Raw genomic sequence first — 24,174 nt, 5'->3', positions numbered from 1 at the left:
CCACCGTGTGCCAACAGTAATCCAGATTTTACACATTATTCTTCTACACACGATGATTAACATGCCTAAAAGTCAAATGCATATTATGTTCATTAGCTTGACCATAATAAAAATCAAATGGGTAAATAAAAGAGGTTTCTTTTGCCAAAAATACATTCATGACATTTATTGCATTTATAGCCCTTGATAGAACACAAGACACAGGAAAGAGTTTATACACATTCAAATGAAATGTCATGGCTTACAATTCTGGTATTTTGATCAGAGCAAAACCTGAGCTTTAAGAAATTATTTCTATACGTCAGAGATATTCAGTTCATCACACACTGTGTCACATTATCTCCTACCATTCATGCCATTGGCTTCGCACACAAAAAACTACAGCATCGATAAACATATACAAATTGACAGTGATAATGAAAAGATGGACGACAGGAGTCCATGTCAACAGTGTAATGACAAACAACTGCACTCAATATACTGCTTATTAGAAAAAAATCTGCTTCTTAATTTGCATTTTGCATTTACAGTACTGATAAAAAATTCAATAGTTTAGTCAATGCAGTAATGAAACACGATTAACTGGTATTAGGATTTAATTTGCTGGCTCAGAAATTTGAAATTCTTTTATTTTGTATAATTTGAAGAATGATCATATAATTGATCAGTTGTCCACACTCATGTTTATCTGAGCTACATTCAAAGATAACACATTGTCTTTGGTATACCTGAAACTAAATGTGGCCAGCAGCACCTACATTAAATATGTAGTTTTCACTTCATGAAGGTTGTTTGACTTTGGTCTCAGCAGGCTGCGCTGAGCACTGAAAAGACAAAGCGAACACTGTTTTATGTACAAATACAGCTGACTCAAATGTGCTTTACAATGATAGTGTGTCAACCAAAAAGACAAACTCCCTGCCCTTCAGTCAAGAGTATTATATTATCCATCCATAGACGCCATTCAACAGCATTGTTTAGGACAGACAGTTGTAGTAGTTTTGTGATCACTTAGGAATAAGCCACTTTGTGCATGTGTGCGTTATTGCAAAGAATTGCCCTGAATATAATCCTTAAAATAGGACAAGCTTTACATTTTCCCACCTGTTGACACTGATATGGTTCTTCATCTGAACACTTTACTGGGAAAATCAAGTAGAACAGAGCCTTTTGTTGTCTTTAGTAATATAACCTGATAAAGGCCTTTAGCTTAACTGGTGCTGGTGCTGTCCATAGTTGCAAGCAGGTGAGAGAGCTTGGCCCTCTGGGACGGAGTGATGTTCTGGCTCATGTGGATGATGCAGTCCATGGCTACATCAGGGTTGGCCTGCACTAGGCTAGGACACAAGAGGAAAATTATTAAATAATTGCACCTTTTAACCATTGTAATGGTGAAAATGTAGTATTAGTAAAAATTAACATAAAATGTAGCATGTCGTCAAACTTGTAGTTTTTACTTGAATCTGAACAAACTTGTATCTGCTTTTAGTGGCCCTGCTGCTGATGAAAAACGCACTTCTGTTGCATACGACCGTGATTATATCAATTAATTAATATTAATATTAATTTAACTTGCCAAGCGCAAAATGCATCTCAGTGAGTGAATATATGAGGCAGAAATGTTTTAAAGCAAGACTATGTAACTTTTCTTATCAGCGACCACCAAAACAGGCCAAAAGTGACAATTAAAAGGTTAATGGTAAATGTTAAACACTGTACTTACACTGTAGAACAGTAGCACAAATAGAGAAGAGTCATTATGTCACCTGATTCAGTAATCTTAGCCACCATAAGCTACTAGCCATACCAGACCAAGTAAGGCTGTAACAGCAGTGCTGAATTGAGCAAGGAGACTTTTGCTCATGATTTCAATCAAGTTTTCAAAATTTCGGTCATTTCTGTTTTTAAAAATTACACAGTTTTACTTTGAGATTAAGGTATATATTCAGGTAGAGCTTTACATTTACAATTCTACAGTCCATTTTAGCTAAACATGACCAAACAAGTGATTCTGACTTTTTAGCTGGTGCTCTGCTGTGATGTGTGACATCTGAGGGGACCCTAATATCATTCACTTGAAGTGTAGCTCAGTTATGTGTAAGCTCAACATACAACTAACATGCCTTTCAGACTCATTAAGATGTGACGTGTGGCTGTTAATGGTTTGTTTGTGTGACTGTGTCTGTATACCTGCGGATATGTTTCAAAGTGTTTTCCCTTTTCAGGTACTTAATGTTCTCTTGGATGGCCGATCGAATGCCATCCTGCTTCAACAAATGTTTTTCAAGCCATTCGACCACTGCTTGGTTATTATCCCAGAGGTAGGCCTGGACAGGAAGACATGAGCAGAAACAGGCAGTGAATATTGATTACACACAACAAATAGGCAATAGCATTTTAATGTCTTGATTGCAAAGCTCACAAAGATGTGCAGAGGCTTAAAACAATAAGTTACTTCATGACTGTATCTGCAGTGCCCATGAAATGATTACAGAGTTTGAAATTTAGCCCTGTAGTTTTACTTCATTGCTTTACAGACATTTATTCACAATGTTTACATGACATTTTCCTGAGATAGCATGTACCACTGGCCATAGCCACATACCTTGACAGTTCCCTCTGTTTCAACAAACCAGCGTCGCAGCATGGACAGTATGTGTCCATCACTGAGGTCCTTGTTGGCCTGGAGAATCTCACACTTCACCACCTGCTCCAACAGGAGCCGGCGCAGACGCCAATAGAAGAAGGTCCGAACATTCTTCCAATCTAAAATATCCTGTCAAAGGGCACAGTAAAAATATGGTATTATAACAGCAGGAATCTCATTTGAATTCATTCTTACTTTCCAGGTATGATGTGTCACACATATTGCCACACTGTCAGAAGATCAGTGTTCATGTAGTACACACTCACAGTGATGGCACCCTTCTCCTGCATCCTGCCTGGAGTGTCATGGAGATCTACAAACTGCACTGCCACCTGGTGGTAGATGGGCAACAGGAAATCCTCCCTTGCTTTGAGCTTTGACTCAAGCTCTTTGCATTGCTCTTTAGAAAGCTCTGGGGAAGCTGATGAAAAAATAAGTGCTTTGAGTAAATACAAGTCTCGGCAGTGAGGTTACTAAGATCCAAGCAGTACTGTAATGATAAGCAAAAAAGGAAAGTAGGATTGGTTATGTGACTTCAAAGGAAATGGCATTTACCAAGCTGTTCAACCAGACCAGCAAAGACTGAATCTAGTCTTCTCATAGTCTTCAGTAGGTCTTTCCTCCTGAATTTGATCTCCACTGTACCCTCAGCCTCCAGCACTCCACCTCTGATTAGAGAAAGCCCAACAGAGACACGTGATTCACACACAAGCACATGTCTGTCTTGTGTGACACCATTGATTAACCATTAAAACATTGCTGCTTCATGTACCTGCTCTCCCTGTCAGCATACAGCTCCATACAAAGAGGGTTGATAGTCGGGTCTATCACCACCCAGGACCCTCCTCTCAGCTCAGCATGTGGGGGGATGTACACCAGCACTGGCTGATGGAAACCATGTAAAGCATCCACAATATAGGCCCCGAACTTCAATACCTGGTCATACATATCTGGGAGGGCAAAGGGAGACCAAATAAATTATCACCTAATTCATCAATGTTTTGAAGTCTCTCTGCAGTGTTGAGTATTCATTTTATACCCTTCATCCCCCCAGAGAAGCCCCTCCAATTGGCAAAGACCATGAGAGGCAGACGTTCACGGTTGAAGTCACAAATGGCCTGAGCTGTTTTAAAGGCTGAATCTGGAAACCACACCTGGCCAGCCTGCTGCATAACCTGAAATAAAGATACACCAACACAGGTAGAGGTGAGACACTCATATGTGTTCAAGTCATAGACATGGGGAGAGATTTACTCACTTTAGCTTCTGAATCCAAGTTGGCTGGATCTGCTGGGACAGTAAACTCAACTGTGCGCGTTTCGACAGCAATGACGCCAAGCGGGATTCCTCCTAATCTGTATTCATTTGACAGAATCAGAAAACAGTGTAAGTAGTGTGATTTAATAATAAACAAACACACATGTACAACATTTTTGATACACTGAGTACATTTTTATACACAGATTTACCGTGCTCTGCCCACTACAACTGTTTGAGCCCAAGACTCCATGATTTCCTTGAAAGAGCCACGGTCAAAGAATCCACTCTGCCAGGTGCCTTTCACCGCTGAAAATTTAAACGCAGATGAAAAGGAAATTAACCAGCTTTAATACATTACTATTTTAAATAGTACAGTGTCAGTTTTAATACCACTCACTGGGATGGGGTCTGCCAGCCAGCATCCAACGAGGATCATACGGTGCTTTGGTAGGAGTGAATTCTATCTCTCTGTCTACTGGATCTGTAGTTTCTACAATGGGCACAGGGGAGTGTTTGTTCTGTCAGGAGAGAAGCACCAGTCTGGTTAGTGATCTGAAGTATTGGTTCAGTTACTGTGTATACTATAGATCTAGATTTCATGCTATATAAACTTCAAACATTCAGCTGAACCTTTGGCATGTAAGAGAGCCACTGCAGGATGGTGAAGACGCCTTCAAAGTCATCTGACACAGTGGTGTGTGTGACTCCATTATTGTGCATAACCTGGACTCCTCCCAGCTGGTTGTTGGAAGTGTAGACCTCTCTGCCCAGAACCTGTACAGATACAGGGAATTTAAGGATCACAGTAATGGATTTACGAGTTAAGAGTTACCGTATTTAACACATCCTGAAGTCTTGTTCCTGCTGACATGCAGTTGTTTCATTTATCTACGAAAGCCATCTTGATGAGCTATCTACTGTGAAACAACTCCTTATCTGAGACTGAAATAACACCATAAAACACTGAAAACCTTAAAACACCTTAAACACATACTGTGGGCTTGGTAGATTATTATTAGGGCCTTTTTGTTTTTCTTTCCTGTCAAAGTGCATTTTTCCCATCATATTCATTGGTATATTGATATCAGGGTCACAAACAAACTGAGGTTGAAATATTACATGTTGTAAATACATTGATAATAGTGAAATGGGTCTACCAAACACACCTTGTTAAGAGCACTGGCTCCAGTCAGGATAATGTGAGAGTTCTCCACCTGGATGACTCTCTGACCCAAACGGACCAGATAGGCTCCTATTCCAATAGCGCGGCATGTCACCTGCAAGAGAATAAAGTGGCTTAGATAAAGGTCCAAGAGAATCAGACCCGCCCTTGTTGTTCAGAGAAAGCAGACATTCAGTTTTACCATACTAATTGTTATAATCTCCTCATAGGCCTGAGAGGATTCTCCAGCAATGGTGCCAGAACCTCGCAAGTTCTCAACGCCAAGACCGTCCTCATTCCCAATGATGTCTGTGATGATGTATCTGTAAAATATGGGCACAGTGACAAAGACCATCAAAGAAATAAACCTTTTTCACCAGATATGTCTGATTTTGTAACATTGTATGCTTATAAACAGATGATTTATTGTACCTAGACTCTCCACCTTCTTCCACATGGTGACAGTGCACAGCATTGGTGGAGCTGATGCGGGTGTAGTCTTGTGGTGTCAGGTAAAGGTACTTGAAGCCCTACAGCGTGACATGAGAAACATCAAACGACACATACATATTGCCTTTTCCTGTGGTTGTTGTGTGTTGTTGTTTTGTTCTACAGGCGTAAAATGCAAATAGGCCTCACAAAATCACCTTGTAAGGGTCAGAGGGGTCAATCCAGGCCACCTGGAACATGTGTTTGATCTCTTCAGCGAGGCCAATGCGTGCTCCACTGTTGGCAGAAATGTAAATGCGAGGGATGCCCTCAGCTCGGGCCAGCTCAGATGCCCTGAGGAATAACTCATCCTCCTGAGGCCCAAACGAACCTATCATGTGGGTGATGTCATTACAGATGACAATGATGTCTCGACCCTCTGGATACTCCAGAGTCTTCATCTTCATCCTGAAGGCAACCATTCCCACCTGATAAGGAGCAATTCAAGTGGTATCAGTATTATCACACTGACAAAGATCGCATGAATTAACTTTCTTAAAAAAGTATCCTACATCATTGTCTCCAGGCAGGCGGTTCATCTGCACCAGTCGACCTTCTGGGTCCAGAACCAGTTCTGTGCACATCAGCACATCTTTAGGACATTTGTCGCCTGGACCCCACAGCTTGAACAGAGCCTAAAGGAAGATTTTCAGTATGAGTGATATGAGTGAGACACTTTAGGAACATCAAAGAAAGACAAAAGTTAAGTGAAGAAGCAGTACCTGTCTGAACATCTCAGGGAAATCATACACATAAGTGGTGCCCAGACTCTGAGCTTGGAAGCGCTTGGCCTGCAGCAGGTCTTTGGTAACATAAGGAGTGTTGATCAGCATGCCATGCAGATGACCCTGTTTGTCTCCATATGATTGGAACATGATCTGGATAGATGACAAGGAAATTTTGTTAATTTATATGCCCATGACAATTTGCTCAGAAGCAAACATTTTAGCAATGCAGCCGTAAAAAACAAACACTCGGAATAAATCAGCTGCAACTGAAATGTACTAAATTGGCTATCTCTGTCAATTTTCCTCACCTGCCCAGAACTTAGGTCGGTGAGTTCCTTATACAAGCTGATGTCCAAGTAATAGCCAGACTCATTAGTGAGAAAAAGGCGGATAGGGACGGCGTTCCCAGTAGGAGTCAGACGGATGTTGATCTTCAGCTCAGCCTGTAGGACCCGCAGCTTCCAAAGACGGCTGCCGTAGCGCATCACCATGGAGCGGACAGACTCCTCTATCTGAGGGCCCCAAGAAGAGGACAAGGGGTTTAGAGGAATAAATCAGATTATCACTGGTCAGAAGTCTTCAGAATTCTTATGTTTGTACAGATTCAGTATATGTAGTAGGTCAATGAATATGGATTGTCAAAATTGAAATTTTAACAATATATTTGTAGGTAAATATTTAGTAAAATATCAGAATCACACACAAAGTATGCACCCAAAAAACATGACAAATGTATATGAATTCTGCCCATTAAAGGGAGAAACATGTCTATTTTCTGTGGATAATAATACTTGTAATACAGCACTATGTAAGCAGAGATGTGCAGCATACTGACTTTAGAGGGGTCCATGATTACAGTTGGGACGAAGTTGAGGAAGATGTGGTTGCAATCTGTGCGGACAATAGTGTTACTGAAGGCCACTTCCAGCTCATCCATAGCCTCCAGCAAAAGGCGTTCTCCCTCATTTTGAAGGTATTCAAATGAAGCTTCCTGTGTATAAAGAGCTTTAATCACGTTATAGAAAAAATCTCAACCTAACAGCACAAAGTATTTTTAATAAAGCCACAATAAACCTTTCATCTTAGAAATTGTGGAATAAAAAAAATACTTCACAAGTACAAATGTCTTTTGTTTTTTCAAAACAATGAATAATTTATAATCCCACTTGCCTTTGTAATCAGATCTGAGTGGCGGATAATAGCTCGGATGAAGAATCTGTGATCCGTAACTTCAGCCCCCTCCTGAACACGAGCAGCACCCAGGTAGAGGTGCATCTTGTGGTTGGCACAGGGAACAGCGGTAAGGTCAAAGTTCCTCATGCGGTTGAGCTCCAGCTGAAATGCTAAAGCTGGCTCCAGATTGCGGTAAATACGATCTTCCTGAAACTGAGGAGAATCACAGAGAGGAGTGGTTCATCTTTTTCCTCAAACAGCAGCATGTAAGTTCATTGGATGTTTTTAAATGAACAATTACAGTATCTTGCTCCACTGAGGAAAAACGTACCCCATCTCTAGCTCTGAAAGTGAAGTACTTGGGAAATTCTCGCTGTTGAAATATCAAAAAATATAAGATTGTTTCAATATATATGAATGACAATAATAGTCCTAATGAAAAGAGTGTAATTGCTGAGACTGTTTCAGAATTACCTTCTGTGCAAGCAAAAATGTGATTCTCCTGATCCCATACTCAAAGAGGACTGATTTCTATAGAAAAAATACAACATTTTCAAATAAATAATAAGAAAAAAGAGACAATTCCTCACATTCATGAGACTCAATTATGTCTTTTTTTCAGAGGAAGCTGACCTTGGACTGGGCGAAGGCAGTGAAGGCTGTGACTAAGGCATCATCATCTTCTGTGTCTGATGTTTTTATGGACACATTAATGATGTGGATTGGGTTCTCTCTCTTACTCTGTAATGGATTGAAGAGAAATTGGTGTCTGCAGAGACACAGGAACAAAAAAACAATGACCCTTACTCACCCACAGTGCTCACCTTTGAGTTGTCGTCGTCATAGAGACTGGAGCAGGACTGTGAGAGGTTCAAACTCTCCAGCAGTGGTTCTGCAAAGCTGCAAAGAACTTCATCAAATTTCCTGTAAAATGAACAGAAACACAAAATCAACATTTAATCACATATTCTTAATTTGAGCTACAATGTCTTTGAAATGATTAAGAAACAACAGAAGATGATCAACTTAAAAGAGACCTTTTGAACTCATCAAAACATTGAAAAGCCACCATGGCACCCATGCGCTGACAAGGTGGAGACAGGGCTCCCTCGAGGAAGAGTTCACTACTGTGCCGCCTAATTTTAAACTGGCCTGAACCATCCACTGGGATAGGAACCCTAAAAAAGAGACATACATGGACAGTGATGAGCAAATGCATCATTAAACAGACAAAAATACAAATACTTGCACAGAGAGCAATGAAAGCAAGTTTGTTTTGTTTGTCATGTCCAATTAGAATGGAATACAGTTGATAGGTACATTTAATGTTTCTTACTGGAAAGGATTATGAATTGCTGTTTTACTACATTTGATTGATGGTTGCAAATCAAGATTCAAAATCTGATGCTGGAGGATACAGGCTCCCCATTCACTAGCAATCAATAAAAGTTCAGGCTTGAGGTTTTTAAGAGGAACATGAAATAAATCAAAGATGAACCTTTCAAAAAGCTCCTAATTTCTTAACAGAAGCAACAAAAAAAAAATATGAAGGAGCTCAGCTAAAAAGTGAATTAGGAAGGACTTGTTAGAGGAGTCCGTAAGCAAGTGTTTCTGGTTTCAGAGGATGGAAGGGAAAAAAGCAACACAGTGCATTCAGCATGCATTGCTGTGAGACATACACAGCATCAGGTGTAGCTGGTTGGGAGGAGCTTTACTCTACCTGTTCAGAGTAGGGCTGCTCCCTCTGAAATAAGATGATTGACAGGTGAATATTAGCAGTGGAGGATCAAATGTCACCTCTACCCCTAGGCATTTTGATTAGATCAAAGCACTTTACAAGATGCTATGCACATTCACATTAATGTCCAGTGGGTAAAACCAGTCTGCATTCAAAGTTAGCCATAATCAGTTACAGCCACAATGTATAGGCCTCTCTCCACCTGTACCACTATGCAAAGGATAACTATGGTTTATTTTTTATTAATCTATCAGATAAATTCCATTTTAAAAAATTCAGAAATGGCTGACAGACATTTAAGGGATGTTTTTAAGGCCCGGACTCTTCATAACAGCCAAAAAGGGAAGTCTTTTCCTATGGAAAGAGTTGAAGACAATATGGGCCTGATTTACTAAGATCCCAAATAGTGGTTACTAAATTGCATGCACAGTGCAATAGTTGCGCGTTTCGTTTGCGTGCGTTTTGCGGGTGATCTACTAAGAATAACTGCGTAAATAAAAACAGGTGCAACAGGGTGGAGACAGCAGTATTTAAATGAGGGTTTTGCGTGTCTTAATGGAGAGTTTAGACGAGCAGAAAGCTGCAAGCGCAAAATGAAATTTGATCAGGTTCTAGTGGAAGAGGTTAACACATATATTGAGTTATTCAAAAATATATATATATATATTACCAGAAAAACCGACATATGGGAGAGTATTTGTGACAAAGTCAATGCTGTTAGTAAAACCAAAAATATTCCACTCCAAAATATTAACACGGGTGGAAAAACTCCGTCCTATGTGTATTCTGTCAATGTGCCTCCATCTCCTCCTCTCCACAGTAACAGAAGTCATCTGTGCGCAGTGCGCAGCCGGTTAATACCTGCTCTTCAAAGGTATTATTTATAGACGCAGTTTTTTCTCCTCCCTGTATTTTGCGCACTGGGGTTAAAACGCCCCATATTACATATTCATTATAGCAAACGTACTAAATGGACAGCGCATATTATCTTGCACAGTTGTAAGACGCAAACCTCAGTGCGCTGCGTTAGTAGATCAGCTTGCACACGTTTTTACACACGCAGACCTTTAGTAAATCAGGCCCTATGTGTCCAATTTTGGTGGTGGTGGTGGTGATTCATCTGTTTAGGGAATAATTAGTGCGTCATTCGTCTCTGGACTCTTTGCAGGGCAGTTTAGTGAAGGCAACATGTTACCTGTTGGGATGTGATGAGGGCAGCATAAACTGGAAATCAACAGCACATGTTCCTCCCTGCAGCTGGTGATGCTGGATACTATTAAGCTCATAGGCAATGTAAGCTCTGCGCACGTACACCTGAAAGTAAATAGAGCAAGTCATTATAGCTGAATGAGAAATAGACATAAGAAAATGGTCCTGGTGTGCATTCATTAGCCATACCTCCAGAGCAGCCATGCATACGACTTGGTTAGAGTGATAGAAGAAATTGGGCAAGACATCAAAAATGGAGGTTTCAGAGAGGATGAGTTTCTGTGGGAAATGAATGCGAACGTTAATCATTTTATATTTGAGCAGTGCAATACTGATGATAAATTCTCTGCACAACACTCACTTTCAAGTTCTCTGGGCAAAACTGATGTCCATACATGTCAATGGCCGACAGGAAGATGGACTCCACCTGGTTGTGCCTCAGTTCATATGATGGTAAATGGGAGGCAATCAACACCTATTTCACATTCACAAGTCTTATATAGCATGAAGTCAATAAAGCTGGAATAATCTGACAGTTCAAAAAGACATGGTTACGGTTTCCTGTTTGGTCAATTACTGTGCATAAGCTATATATTCAAAACAGACAGCAGCGTCTTTAACTGAGACACAGACAGTCTAAGGTCTTACCTGTCTGGCTCTTAATGCAACCTTTGAGTTCTCCATCTTGCTAAGCTGAGTCAGCTCATTGAGAATCACCATCAGCTCATCTGCCAGGGTGGGATCCCTTCCACACAGTTGATCCTACACAAAAACAAAGCTATGTCAAGTTCTGTTAATGTAAGAAGAATGATTAATGTATGCATGTCAGTGTTAGATCTAATGAAAGCCTTACTATGAGCATTGTGACCAGGATGTTTTTCTTTGAGACCTGAGCATGAGAGAAGATGTACTCCAGCACAGGACTCATGTCAGGTTTGTGCTGCTCTCTCAGGTTGATAACACACTTGTCATAGTGAGCTGTTTTTGAGAACAAGAGCAAAATGATGTTAGTAATAACAAAAAACACAGATGAGATTTTTAAAAATGCCTCATCTACAGTTTAATTTCAATTTTAGTGCGGTGTATTCAAGTCACCGTGCTGAAACTGCATCTCCACTTGCAGATATCGCTTCAGCAAATCCAGAACCACAGACTTCATGTAACCACGTATTCCACTCCGGTACCTGGAACGGATGTATTCAAACATGTGTAGATCAATGCAATACTTCTATCATTGAAATACATACTGTGTTGCTGCAGCAACATGTGCATTTAACAATGAAGAAAAAACTAAAAGCTAACCTCTGTACAAGCTGAACAATACTCTGAGTGTTGATAAAGAACGCTTCTCTGTCTGCCTTCCTCTGCAGAGTTGCCGCATGGCTGTCTAGAATATTTGCAATCTGGAATAAAATAAATGAAATATCATTAAATATAGTACAGTAGACACTGTTAGTGGAAGTATGCAGTACATTGCAAATGCTTTGTCATTCCAACTGTTTCTACACAGAAAATGTGGGTCTCCATATATAGAGTACTTTTTCCCATTTGTCGCTATGTTCTCACCCTTTGGCTTGGGAACTGACAAAGGACAGAGGTGATGTTGCTTGCATACTGGGCCATGACTTTACGGATATCTTTCTCCACACCAGGCGGAATACGACTCGCCACACTGGTCATGATCTCCTGCAGTTCCAGCAGGGGTAGTGAGGGGTCCCGCAAAGTCTTCATCAGGGTTGCTACCCACTGTTTTAGCTGCAGAAAAGAAAGTACAGACATACAATATAGTCAATATAAACGACAGAAACCATTTAAGAATATGCAGCGGCAGAAGGCATGCGATGTACCTTGCTACTGAAGAAGGGCTCTTCAAGACAATAACCATCCATAACTTTAATCAAGTTTTCCAGGACATGGTGGAACACTTGGTGGAGCTTTTCCCCAGTGATGGGCAGCGGCTGCTGGGGTGGCAATATGGCCGTGTTGAGCTCCACCTGTGACAAGGGGGAGGGGACCAAAGTGGATGAGAACAGTTACCATTATTTTCTGCAATGATCAGTAAGCAGTACAACAATAACAGAGTTATAAGAGGGACATTAAACCGATTTTTTGCCTTCCAATCAGAGCTTCCACTTGACTAGGCCAAATAACAGTAAATACTTGCATAATAGATTTAACATCAGTGAATTTGGAAAAATCCTGGCCAAAATGTGCCAAAATGTCTAATTTGACACTTATTAGTGAACAACTGAACATCCTTAAAAAGTAATATTGATTACATGACACAATGAAGAGATCAATTTATGCACTGTGTATTGTGATTTGGACCAACTTGCCGGCTGTATACAGCTAGGGTCGTCCAGGTCAATATGTGCCACCACACACCCAGGCCCCAGAACCGCCCCGGGTCTCTTGACAAAGTGGATGCAACCAGACTGCTGCACAGTCAGAGTCATCACCATCTTCATCACCTAAATGCACAGCACAAACAGAAACTCAATAGAAATATGGTAGCCTAACACACAGCATGCTGCATGAAACCAAGAAGCAAAGAGACTTTCACCAAAAGCTATCCAATTCACCTCAATCTCTGCATAAGTTTCTCCTGCAGAAATATGACCACCATCCTCAGCAATATACTGCAGAAGTTTACCAGCAGATGGCGATCTCAGCACTGTAGGATCCCTCTCCTTCTCAAAGACACATGTTTTGTTGCCAACAGTGATGCGGTAGCTGTGGGAATAAAGTAATTTAGAAGGAAAATTAGCAAAACAAAATAACCAATTCGATTCATCTGGATTCTACACAAGTTCTTGCCTGTCCACTTCCTCCTTCATGTAGGTGATGTGGCTGTTGCCATTGTAGGAGAGCAAGAGGCCACCATCACTCAGCCTGTGGACATCTATTTCAATGTGGGAGCTGTTCATCATGATGACATAAGTTGTTGGGGACTGGCGAGCCACCTGCAGGCGGCAGCAGCAGTGATTATTTATTGATCAGAATGAAAAAGGTAAGAGGTTGAGTCAAACAAGGAATGTATAAGAGGAAGGAAACAGATACCTTCAGGCAGAATTTGACTCCTTCATATATAAGGTCCACACTAACAGAGTTGAGGAGACTGGCTGCAGCCAGTACCTGGCCTCTATAGGTGCATAAAGAAGAGAATGATTTCAAAGTCCACTACAGTATGTATGTGACTATACATCAACAACTGTGGTGAGGCATTAATAAGAGGGGAGAGTGTGTACGGACCTTTCCAGTGAATGTAGGAAGTCAGACATGCTCTTTCTGAAGCTTGCATCAGCAACATGCAAGGCCCCACAAACAATACCCAGCATGGTATCTGGTCTCTCTGCCTGCAGAAAGAACATAAGGCTTCATCAAACAACAAGACTGACATGTTGAGTGACTGTGTGTTCAACTGTGTAATGATTTATGACATAAGGTTTCTGGTCTCTTACTTGCACTTTCTCTGAAATGAGATGATCCAGCCAGCCAGTGTCGATGTCATTGTTTCGAAAGCATTCTGTCTCTAGTAACTTAATGAGGTATTCAACCGTAGTCCTGAAGTCACCCCTGATGGACAGCTCCTTCATAGCCACCACCATGTTCCTATAGCACATGGCAATTATGACAACAGATAAACATGACATCCTGTGATTGATATATATATATATATATATATATATATATATATATATATTACATCACAGGCAGTTACAACATTACAGTAGAATGTTGTAACTGCCTGTTAATGGTTAATGGCTGTTGCCTCATAGTCAACAAGATACCTATAAACCAGTTTACCAGCTAAAGATAGGATGTCCAGATATCAGAGCACAAAAAAGATTGAGAGAGACTTACGAAATGGCTTCTTCACGGTTCTCGCCCCAGGAGAAACAGTGTCCAAACTGTGAGTCTGCAAATTCATGCAAGCCACCAGTCGCTCCAACACTGAAGTAACCCCAGACATTTTTACTGCTGCGGAAGTTCAGCTCCTGCACGGTGCCAGAACTGGGTTTGAACCCCTTTAAAGAAGCACAAAGAGGACAAGTTTGTGGTGAAAATTAAATTTCCATTAGAAACAGAGAGGTGTGGCTTCAGTTTTGATGAGATTGAGATCTACCTCGTCAGGGTTCTCACTGGTGATTCGAGCAGCTATGACATGCCCTCTTGGACTTGGCATGCAGTCTGGAGTCTCAAAGTTAATGATGGCGTCACCCCATGGAGTTTCTCCATAAAGCAAACGGATGTCCTTGATTCTGTGAAGGGGGATGCCCATTGCAATCTACAGGAGATGAAACATGACATGATTTGTAGCTACAGCCTCAGATGCACGAGGAATCAAATCTTTACTGTGGTGTATTTATTCTTCTGAGTGTCCAATGAGAGTTTTACCTGAAGCTGGGCAGCTGGCAGGTTTACATCTCCAATCATCTCTGTACAGGGATGTTCCACCTGCAGGCGAGGATTCAGCTCCAGGAAATGGAAACTTCCATCTTCAGAGAAAAGGTATTCCACAGTTCCTGCACTCACATAGCCCACCATCTTGGCCAGTCGTACAGCATACTAAAACGGGAAGAAGAGAAAAAACAACAAGTTTCAAACAAACAAGTGAACTAATTAGCACGAGAAAATGAATATATGCAATAAAATAACTGACCTTTTCCATCTGCTCGAATGTTGAGGGAGCAGCGATTGTGGCTGGAGCCTCCTCTATGATCTTCTGGTGCCTTCTCTGAATGGAGCAATCTCGCCCAAACAGAGAGATGGCGTTTCCGTACTGATCAGCCAGTATCTGAACCTCAAGGTGCCTCGCATGTTGTGCCAGCTGCATGATAAAGATGGGCGAGCCGGGAACCTCTGTCTGAACCTGCACACGACATGGACATTTGTTGTAATGACATCAATTTCAGCTGTTGAAGGTTGGGGATGAATTACACATAATTGAAAACAAGTGTTAGGCTGTAAAATGTAATTACACAAACCTGTCGAAAGAAGCTCGGAAAGTCATCAGCACTTTCTACTTTCCGGATACCTTTTCCACCTCCACCCTCAGAGGCCTTGATAACTACTGGATAACCAATTCTTTCAGCTCCCTGCCAGGAGGAGACACATGAAATTTACCTTGGTTTACTTCCAAGGACTCACATTGAAAAGTGACCTGACGATTTTTCGAAAAATGCTCACCGCCATCCCATCATCTACATCATGAACACAGCCTTGTTTGTAGACCTCTGGAGGAACACTTATTACTTTGCCCTGTTTTTGGTCGTCTTCTGCCCAGCACAGTCTCAGACCTGAAGCACAATGACAGCCAAGGAAAGAATATTGAGAAGTTTAGTCTTTCCTTTGTACAAGTGCACAAATCTAAATTAAAAAATAAACCACATGAGGGAATCTTCAGTCAGTGTCTGCAGCACACCATGTACTACACTTATGTAAGCTGAGACAACGGGAATGGGGGCATCACCTGATCCACTCCATGGTAGTGTGGGAATGTCAGCACTCTGAGCCACAATGGATGAAGCCACCTTATCCCCTAGAGCCCACATAGCCTTACTGGACGGTCCTAAGATAAGATTGTCATTTAACAAAAACATCTGACACAGATAAAAAGGAACCACACGAAAATAATGTGAACATTATGTGGTTTTAAATTGGGTTGTACCTAAGAATGAAATGTCTGCTTTGTTCAGGAGTTCAGGCAGTTTGGGGTTTTCTGAAGCATGGCCCCAACCGGCCCATACAGCCTGTCAACAGAATAACACACAGACATATAATCATTTCTCACAGGTTTTATTACCAAGTCGACAAGGTAAAAGAAGAAATCAGATATGTGGATACATGCTGACATTTACCTGCACAGGGATTCTTTTGGCAATGTCCACTATCAGCTCTACATTGGCATAGTTGTTATTATTGGGCCCACCAGGAACAGGCACGTAATGATCTGCCATTTTGATGTATTCTTTAGGAGAAAAAATAACAACACATAACAGTCAATAACTTATCCAATGGAGGCTTTCAGGGCCTCACTTTCTATGGCTGCACGGTCAAACAGATGACTCACAGTTAAAACACAGTTTCTAGTGTTTTCCTCTCACCCAAAAAAGAGGTGGGTGATAACTGCTGGGTAATCCAAAAAAATGATATGTATCAAGTTAACAATGACCTGCATTAGCTTTCAAGTCTTCAGGGGTTACCATGACCACAAAGCGGATGGTCCTTTCATTGCGGAACATTTCATAGGACCAGCGACGGATAGAGCGCATACATTTGACTGCAGCGATACCGTTGTTCGCTATAAGCACCTGTAAAACAGAAGCAGGCACCACGTTAGTAAACTTTAGAAAGACAGAAACTGGAAAATGAATCAATGAACATACAGGACAGAGTTTTGTTCCTACCTTTTCGATGACACGGTTGCCACCAAAGCGGGTGACAAACTCAGCGGGAGAGGCCACTGTGAAGTCCCTGTGTAGATCCATTTTTCTTTGTTCACGTCCTTTTTTCACCAAATGAAGACCAGACATGCTAGGCCTGGAGAGGAAAGGTCATGGTTATTTCTTTCCCCCAGTAACACTGCTAGATGTGATAGAATGGGTGTAGTCTGTCCTGTATAGTAGCTGCAACACATATTAAATCATCCGGGAAATAGAGGCTGTATTTCATCTTCAGTATATCAGACCTGAGCGGTTAAAACAGAAACAGACTACAGTTCTCCTCTACGACCAAGGGAACAACAGCTCTCAAAAATCAAAGTCAAAGTTCAGTCTGCCTCTGTAGACTAGCCCATTTATGTATGTCTGGCCTTATCTCGCAAATTGACCCTTAACCACTGCTCCCCATAGAAAACAGACAAGCAATGCAATTACAGGAACGTCTATTAGCTTCAAAATACAGGTCAATGCTATCAACGTGTCTCTTTTAAGAGGACGTTCACCACAGCACAGTAATAAAAGTTGGATGGCATGATCATGATGCGTTCATACAAACTGTACCTTCAGCCAAGGACTGTTTCAAATAGTTACAGGAGAGCAATAAAATTATTGAAAATACTCCAGCAACTGGGCTCTCCTTATTGACAGCACTTCAAATGAGTGTAGAAAAAGTGCAAAAAAAAGGTCATGAAATGTATTCATTTGGTAATGAAATGTCTGATTACTAACAATGTTTATTGTGAAGTCCAGACTGTCAATCAGCTTTAATTTGAGATTTTTTTTAGCTATGTGACATTAGTTGAAAAACATCCGCAGCCTTCATGTTTTTTTTTAAGAATTTGTGACTTTGCTCTTATGTGGTTTTCTAAAAGTGTAAAGTGATTATTGATTGAGAGAAACAGAATATGATTGCTATCAGAATGATGACATCCATTTTCATGACATTAAGTTGTGGATCGTCTCATGTGGTTCATTGTTTGACTATTTGCAGGAAAAAGCTAACGTAGTAAAAACTGAACTTTCACACTTTAAATCCTTTAAATCCGACCAGCATTACAACACACAGAGTAAGACATAATTGCAACACTGCTCACATTACGACAACAAAGGCAAAGCTATTGTTCCCTCTTTGGCAATACACTATACTTGAGTAAATACTGCAGTAACTAAAGATCATTTTACGTACCATGATTATCTGCTGGCTCATGCCTTGCTCACTCCAAAGTCTCTTTGCACCACCGCCTACTTCACCCTACAGAAATTCTGGCCCATGTTAAGATATGACTGAGAAATACATCTGGAGAACAATTCGGAGCTGATATGAACTTTAGACATACAGTAGGGTCCTCTTTCCCATTCTCTTGAATGTGAAAGTGGTCTCAGACTTTTGGACCCTGCTATAACTGATGTACTTTACACTTCAGTAAACTCAGGAACAATAGATTGTGCTTAACTTTTGAACTAGTTTATCAAAACCTTTCTGCAGCTCAGCATGAAGCACTTTTGACCCTCTTTCTAATCTTCTTCCAGGACATGAGGCATGAGCTCATAGAGTTGAACTAAACATGTACTGCACAGTCTAAACAATATGTATCTAGTCATAAACATGACTTAGAGACAAGAGGAATAGAACTTCTGCTAAAACACACTACCTTATTACTGTACTGCTACATGATGACGCCACACCATGAAGTTCCTCTGGTTGTTTTACACTTCCCTCCCTCAGAGAGTACAAATTGTGTGTTTTTTTCCCCCTCAAACTCACATGTGCCAAGATGAGCGCTGCACAGTTACATAACTACAGCCACAAGCGATTCTTCCTGTTCACAAAAACGTCTGCAGAAGTTTTGTACAAAGTAAGGCACAATGTCATTATTTCTGCTGTTTTTAACATAAATCATGTGATAACTGTGCACAAAACAAACATTTGAGCCACAGTCTCAAATTACAACAAGCGGTAAGCAACTCTTAATGGGACTAACCTTCGGAGACATGGGAACTAGTTGACACTTTGACAGCCGTTTCCCTCCATTAAATATCCTGCTTTATTATCTTAAGTGCCTCAGGGTATGAATATATTTAAAAATCTAAGACCAAAACAAAAAGACTTCTACAAAGTGCTTCCTCTCAGGTGCTGCCTCCCTTCGCCCCTCCCACATGTGCAGCAAAATATCCTCCATCCACACTCAACAGATCCCCTGTGACATATCACAGGCTGCTCCTTACAATTATACAAAGAGCAGCCAGAGGCAACAGCTGGACTGAACGTCGGATGACCAAAGCTACCGTCCAGGCAAAAACTGAAGCCAAAATAGTTGGACATGAAAAAGCTGCAACCTTCATGTACAATGTGAGACACACACATATTCAAACAAAACACATCGGTTTTCCTTAATAAACGCATTTAATTCTGCTGCTCTACAAAGACAAGTTTCGAAAGCTGAGATGTAACAGAGGAACATTTCTTACCTTTCTCCCCTTCATGATGACTCTCACTAGGCCTGCTAGCACACATAGCTTTATGCATAAGTCAATAAAACTAAATTCTCAAGATGAACTCATAGCTGTGCGCACTAAACAAATCCTCTGATCCTACATCATATTTATATACTGATAGTGGAGCTAAAGATAAAATTACAAAAATATCTGTGTCGAATTATTTTTTTGCCTCTCAGTCGACTACGCTGTGACCTAGAGTCACGCCACAATTTTCAAAGTCACTGGCTCAGGCTCTTGTTCCAATAATAGAGCTGGAGTGTTTGGCATTCGATAATAACACAGGTCAGCTAGATGCAGTCAGGTGATAAAACACAACAAGTCAGAGCACAAAGACACATCACCAGTGTGCCCGCATGTTTGACTCACATGTGACAGAGCAATTCTGAGCAAAAACATCCTCCGACAAACCTTAGAATTACTAATAATTGCTGTGAGTGAGTTGCCTCCATGCTTTAGTCACATGCAAGAATTACACCTTCCAGACCAGGTTTTTCACCTATGTGTAGTCACATGGTAGAATGATGTAAACTGCAACATGGTTGACCCTGGACACTAAAGTGACTTACATAAAATAAGTAAAATCTTACCTAATGCCTGAGGAGCTGGGCTGTGGCACTTCAGAGGACACCTGCAGAGGAGAATATTTTGGAGTGGAGATCGGCGGTTGGGATGCACCACTTGGAGGTTTGGTTACCAGAGGTTCTTCATCAGAAGAATTATCCTCTGATGCTCCAAGAATGAACTTGAGACGTGCCCTAGCCTCGGGCCCTGAGCTGAGCATTGGCGCCTTGGTTTTGGAAGGCGTTTGGGTGATCAGTGGTGATGGTGTCTCCTCTGAATTTACCTCAGAAGAGGCCTGCTGAACCTCAATGTCTGCCGTATTTACATCCAGACCCGCAGAGGCACTGTTGGCCGGAGGACTGTCATCCTCATTGTGTGCTGAGGTAGTAGGAGTTGTTGACAGGGAATATTTGCCTGGACGAGGGGAGTGTGCGGCAGGCATGTCCTCCTGGGATGCAGAGGGACCACAGCCAGACCAAGATTCCTCTCCTTTCTCGGGCATTGCTCCTGTCTTGACATTAATCCACCACAGTAGCAACAAAATCCATAGGACTAATCCCAAAGCTGCAAACGGGAGCATTCACAGACATCTTCCTGATACTGCCATGAAAACTAAGAGGAGATAATTCATATAAGAGAAGGTAATAACATTTAAACATCAAAAGTGAGCAAACTTGTGATAACAGGCTCATAGTTAAACATCTTTTTTCACCCAAGAAAATATTTGTAATTATAATATAGTAGTGTAAGCAGAAGCATGTAGTGTAGAAATGCCAAAGATATGCTTAAGGTAAATTAAAAGCAGTGACACCATTTGTCCACCAGAGAGCACAGGTGAGCTTCATTTTCAACTTCAAAATATCCCACTGAGTTAACCAGTCACAATTCTTTAACAATCAAATTGAACGTATACTTATCAAAGATGTGTTTTTATTTTCTGTATTTATGATAAGAAAATGACTATTGGCCAATCAGATCTGATATCATTATCAAATAAAGGATTAAATGAATGTCGAATTCAACTCTCAGATATTTAAGACCTTGTTTTCAACTCTCAAATGTTGATGTTTGCCTCAAAAACTCTGGTGCCAGCTGGTGTTCTGTCCTTGCCCTTGGTCTAAAGCAAATGTGTAGCATTGCTGTCTGTGTACTATTCTAGTCTGGAGACATTTTTTTTTTTAGGTGATCTGAGGTCAGAAGCCATCCCAGGACAGGGGCATGCTGGGTATTTTTAGATAAGACCTGTGGGTTAGGCTTAATTTCAAAGACAGAGAGAAAACACACAGAAAAGCTGATGTTTGTGTTAGCCTAATCCAAAAGATTAGCGGTATACTGCAAAAAAAAAAGTACCATGTCTTTTCAATTAAGTAAATCAATTAAAATCTGATTTTAAGCAATCGTTTAAATTTGCCTAGTCAGATTCATCTTCTTATAACTCAGTAAGAAGTGTGTTTGGTTTACTATGCCAGCAGGGCCTGGTAGGCTATATTTCCCAGTCAGTGTCAGTTAAACAGCCTGTCTGTAACAGCTGGCATGAGAGCCAAGTGTTTCATCTGGGGTAAAGGTCATCACTGAGGGAATGAAGGCTGAGGAGGAGATACAGACATCCACATAAACAGCCTTCAATGAGCATCTGAAGGCACCAAAATAAAGGGGTAAAATGAAGGACAGATTAATACGCAGTCCTCAAGAAACAGATATGGTTGTCTCAAATCAAAGTGAATGATATAATAATATGTAATTCATGTGAAAGAGGAATTTGTCCTCTGGAGCCACTTTGCATGACAGAAACAAAAAGACTAAAATGTCACTTTTCCAATTTAGCAATATGTTTGAGATCACTTCTTTTTTTTTTTTTTAAATGGCGTTCACAACTTTTCATTTCATTCGTCATATGTTAAATATAGCAGAGTTTCCTTTCATTACTACTTCCTGTTACTAATTTAAGTCGAAGTTGGCCGAGTAATCCTCTTTCACTGCCAAATAAAAGAGGACAAATTAAGTTAAAGTGTGATGACTTCAGGTCTAAACTGACCTCAACGAACAGACTGAACGTAGTTTAGCAGCACACCAATGAACTGTTTCCTATTACAAAACATTATTGACTTAAGTGACTTTAAGAAGTTAAATGAAAGCAAGTTGTCCAAACAAGTCAATTCTGACAGAAATAATTGCCCTTTTTTGCCCAACGTGTGAATAACCTGCCTTCCGACCTGACATCTACTTGTATGAGCGAGGTGATTTAAGTGTTAAACGGGTAACAGTGAGCTTTAAAATGGGCTCTTCGGCTGTAAAAATGTGTACATTACACTCACCACTATTGGTAACTAATGGAAAGTTGTTATTGTTGCTGCTAGCTAATGGCTAACTAGCTGACAGCCTCGTTATTTTTCATAACTTCACTCTTCAGAGTTATTTCATTATTTAACTACATCCGTCACTGTCTATTTATCTCAACCGAGGGCTCAAACTCCGCACAAAGTAAACCGCACACTGTAAATGGTGTTGTGGTTTCATTAAGTTATTTGTATGACGGCAGCCACAAATGTCAAAGCCACCTACCATCAATCCAGTCCCTCTCAGCCCCCACAGACCGCTGCCTCCAGTCCGGATAGTAAACATGTGCAGAGGGGGGTGGAGGATGTATGGGGGACCACAAGTGTCACGGAAATAGTAATAAGGCCTGTCATGAAATGTTAACCAATTGCACACTAAAAAAACAAAGCAGAAATAAATAAATTGGTTAACAAACCAATCAATTGATTCATATATAAAAAGACTAAATTACAAAGTAAGTCATTATTTGATATTGTAATGGACATAAAAAATAGGAATTATAAGAAGTTTAAAATATCAAATTACAAAGTAATTCAGTCTATTTTTTTGTGGATTAATTAATTTATATGCATGTATTTATGTTTTTTATTGTACAGTTAGTTATTAATTAATGAAACCATTTCTAACTATTTCCGTGACATATGTGGTCCTCCATAAAAGGCACGGCGGAAGCCTTCAAACTCCTCCCAGCCAGGAAGGAGGAAAACCCTTCAGAGATAGTGTCTGTTCAGGAGGATTCACTCTGTGCATTATCCCTTGCATACTGTTTAAGTCAAATTTGGCCCATTATGACAATTTAAAGCACTTTGACACTTTTAAAACTTCTGTCATAGTATGTGTCCTTGTGTTGTTAGGTATTGTTGGCCAGCTACAGACCAGAACTGCCATTAATCCTTGTGTATTTAAAATGTTTCTAATGTTGTCATATTTGTATGTTTCTTTCTTTTATGTGTAGTTGTATTGAGTCCTTATTTGGAAACTTTCTTGCCTCAAATTGTCCCTTATGAGACGAATAAAGCAAGTCCTGAGCCCTTTATTTATTTATCAATCAATCAATCAATCAATCAATCAAAATGTATTTGTATAGCACTTTTCAAATATCTTAATGAAACACAAAGTGCTTTACATAGTCAAAAAAACTGAAACCAAACAGCCAAAAAACCGACAAACAGAAACAAATCAATAAAAACAGGAACTGAGGAAATGCTGTCATACCTCTCATGAATCTGCAGTGAGGAAACACCAGAGGTAGGATAAAAATGTAAAAATTAAGAATACCCAAATAAAGGTAATAATAGATTAATAAAAAATATCTTAAAAGCATATAATAAAGAAATGATAAAATAAAACCACTATTGAATATAGTGGGTAAAACTAGAAATGTTAGGAGGGGTATTAAAAGGAAAAAAGATAAGAGGAAAATAAAATAATAAAAGAGTAAAGAGTAAGTAAGTACGTTTGCTTTTAAAATATCAACACTCTCTGCTGCCCTCAAGTCTTCAGGGGGGCTGTTCTAGAGACGAGGACCATAGTAATAATAAATAAATAAGTAAATAAACAAATAAGACTTATAACGCCCCCACAGACAGAATTTTAGGTTCGAGTGATTCATCTTTAGTTTTAATAAACGATCTTCGTTCTTCCTCCTCTCGCGGCAACTACAGGAGCGCGCCAAAATAAGAAAACAAGCCGTGTGAGTGTCAGAAGAGGAGAGAGCAGAAACGATTAAAGGAGCTTAAAAATTGATTTCAAATGCGGCGTTTTTCACAGACTTAACTAAAAACAAGACCAGGTGTTCGTCTTTTACCGCTCTGTGGGCCGACTACAGACAGAAAATGGTTTTACAAAACAGTGGAAGGTACAGATCTGACCGGGGACAAAGTGCAGGAGATCAGGAAAACCAGTGAGTAATTACACCTCAGACAGTC

General features: G+C 40.4%; 1 protein-coding gene across 2 annotated transcripts; it reads right to left on the bottom strand.

The window, feature by feature from the left end:
* Positions 1-675: 675 nt before the first annotated feature.
* acacb (acetyl-CoA carboxylase beta) lies at positions 676-22,497 on the bottom strand. Of its 2 annotated transcripts, XM_062418219.1 has the most exons (54): positions 22,472-22,497; positions 19,936-20,521; positions 16,817-16,949; positions 16,582-16,720; positions 16,268-16,377; positions 16,078-16,159; positions 15,880-15,978; positions 15,597-15,706; positions 15,395-15,505; positions 15,070-15,279; positions 14,805-14,975; positions 14,533-14,694; positions 14,271-14,434; positions 13,868-14,018; positions 13,659-13,762; positions 13,467-13,548; positions 13,224-13,369; positions 12,989-13,139; positions 12,743-12,877; positions 12,254-12,400; positions 11,973-12,161; positions 11,709-11,809; positions 11,502-11,590; positions 11,260-11,384; positions 11,055-11,168; positions 10,768-10,881; positions 10,596-10,685; positions 10,393-10,511; positions 9,180-9,203; positions 8,497-8,637; positions 8,284-8,383; positions 8,093-8,200; positions 7,934-7,990; positions 7,791-7,832; positions 7,453-7,672; positions 7,122-7,273; positions 6,595-6,798; positions 6,281-6,436; positions 6,071-6,193; positions 5,717-5,986; positions 5,502-5,599; positions 5,272-5,392; positions 5,074-5,184; positions 4,538-4,681; positions 4,305-4,425; positions 4,117-4,213; positions 3,906-4,002; positions 3,687-3,822; positions 3,420-3,597; positions 3,203-3,315; positions 2,914-3,068; positions 2,606-2,776; positions 2,191-2,327; positions 676-1,337 (listed from the first exon to the last, which is right to left on the bottom strand). In XM_062418219.1, the coding sequence occupies exons 2-54, from the start codon at positions 20,487-20,489 to the stop codon at positions 1,211-1,213; spliced, it is 7,305 nt and encodes a 2,434-aa protein (XP_062274203.1). In that variant the 5' UTR covers positions 20,490-20,521; positions 22,472-22,497; the 3' UTR covers positions 676-1,210. The 2 variants fall into 2 exon arrangements, with proteins under 2 accessions (XP_062274203.1, XP_062274204.1); XM_062418220.1 differs by lacking the exons at positions 19,936-20,521; positions 22,472-22,497 and adding an exon at positions 18,832-18,849.
* Positions 22,498-24,174: the final 1,677 nt, after the last annotated feature.

The sequence above is a fragment of the Scomber scombrus genome, chromosome 4 (genome assembly GCF_963691925.1).
Source record: "Scomber scombrus chromosome 4, fScoSco1.1, whole genome shotgun sequence".
NCBI classification, from domain to species: Eukaryota; Metazoa; Chordata; class Actinopteri; order Scombriformes; family Scombridae; genus Scomber; species Scomber scombrus.
This window is presented reverse-complemented; position numbering and strand designations above follow the sequence as displayed.

Coding starts and splice junctions, on each gene's coding strand:
- acacb (XM_062418219.1), bottom strand. CDS start 20,489: ATGCTCCCGTTTGCAGCTTTGGGATTAGTCCTATGGATTTTGTTGCTA. Junction 8,638..9,179: donor AGCAGCCCTACTCTGAACAG/GTAGAGTAAAGC, acceptor TCTCTTTTTTAG/GGTTCCTATCCCAGTGGATG. Junction 4,426..4,537: donor GGCTCTCTTACATGCCAAAG/GTTCAGCTGAAT, acceptor CTCTCCTGACAG/AACAAACACTCCCCTGTGCC.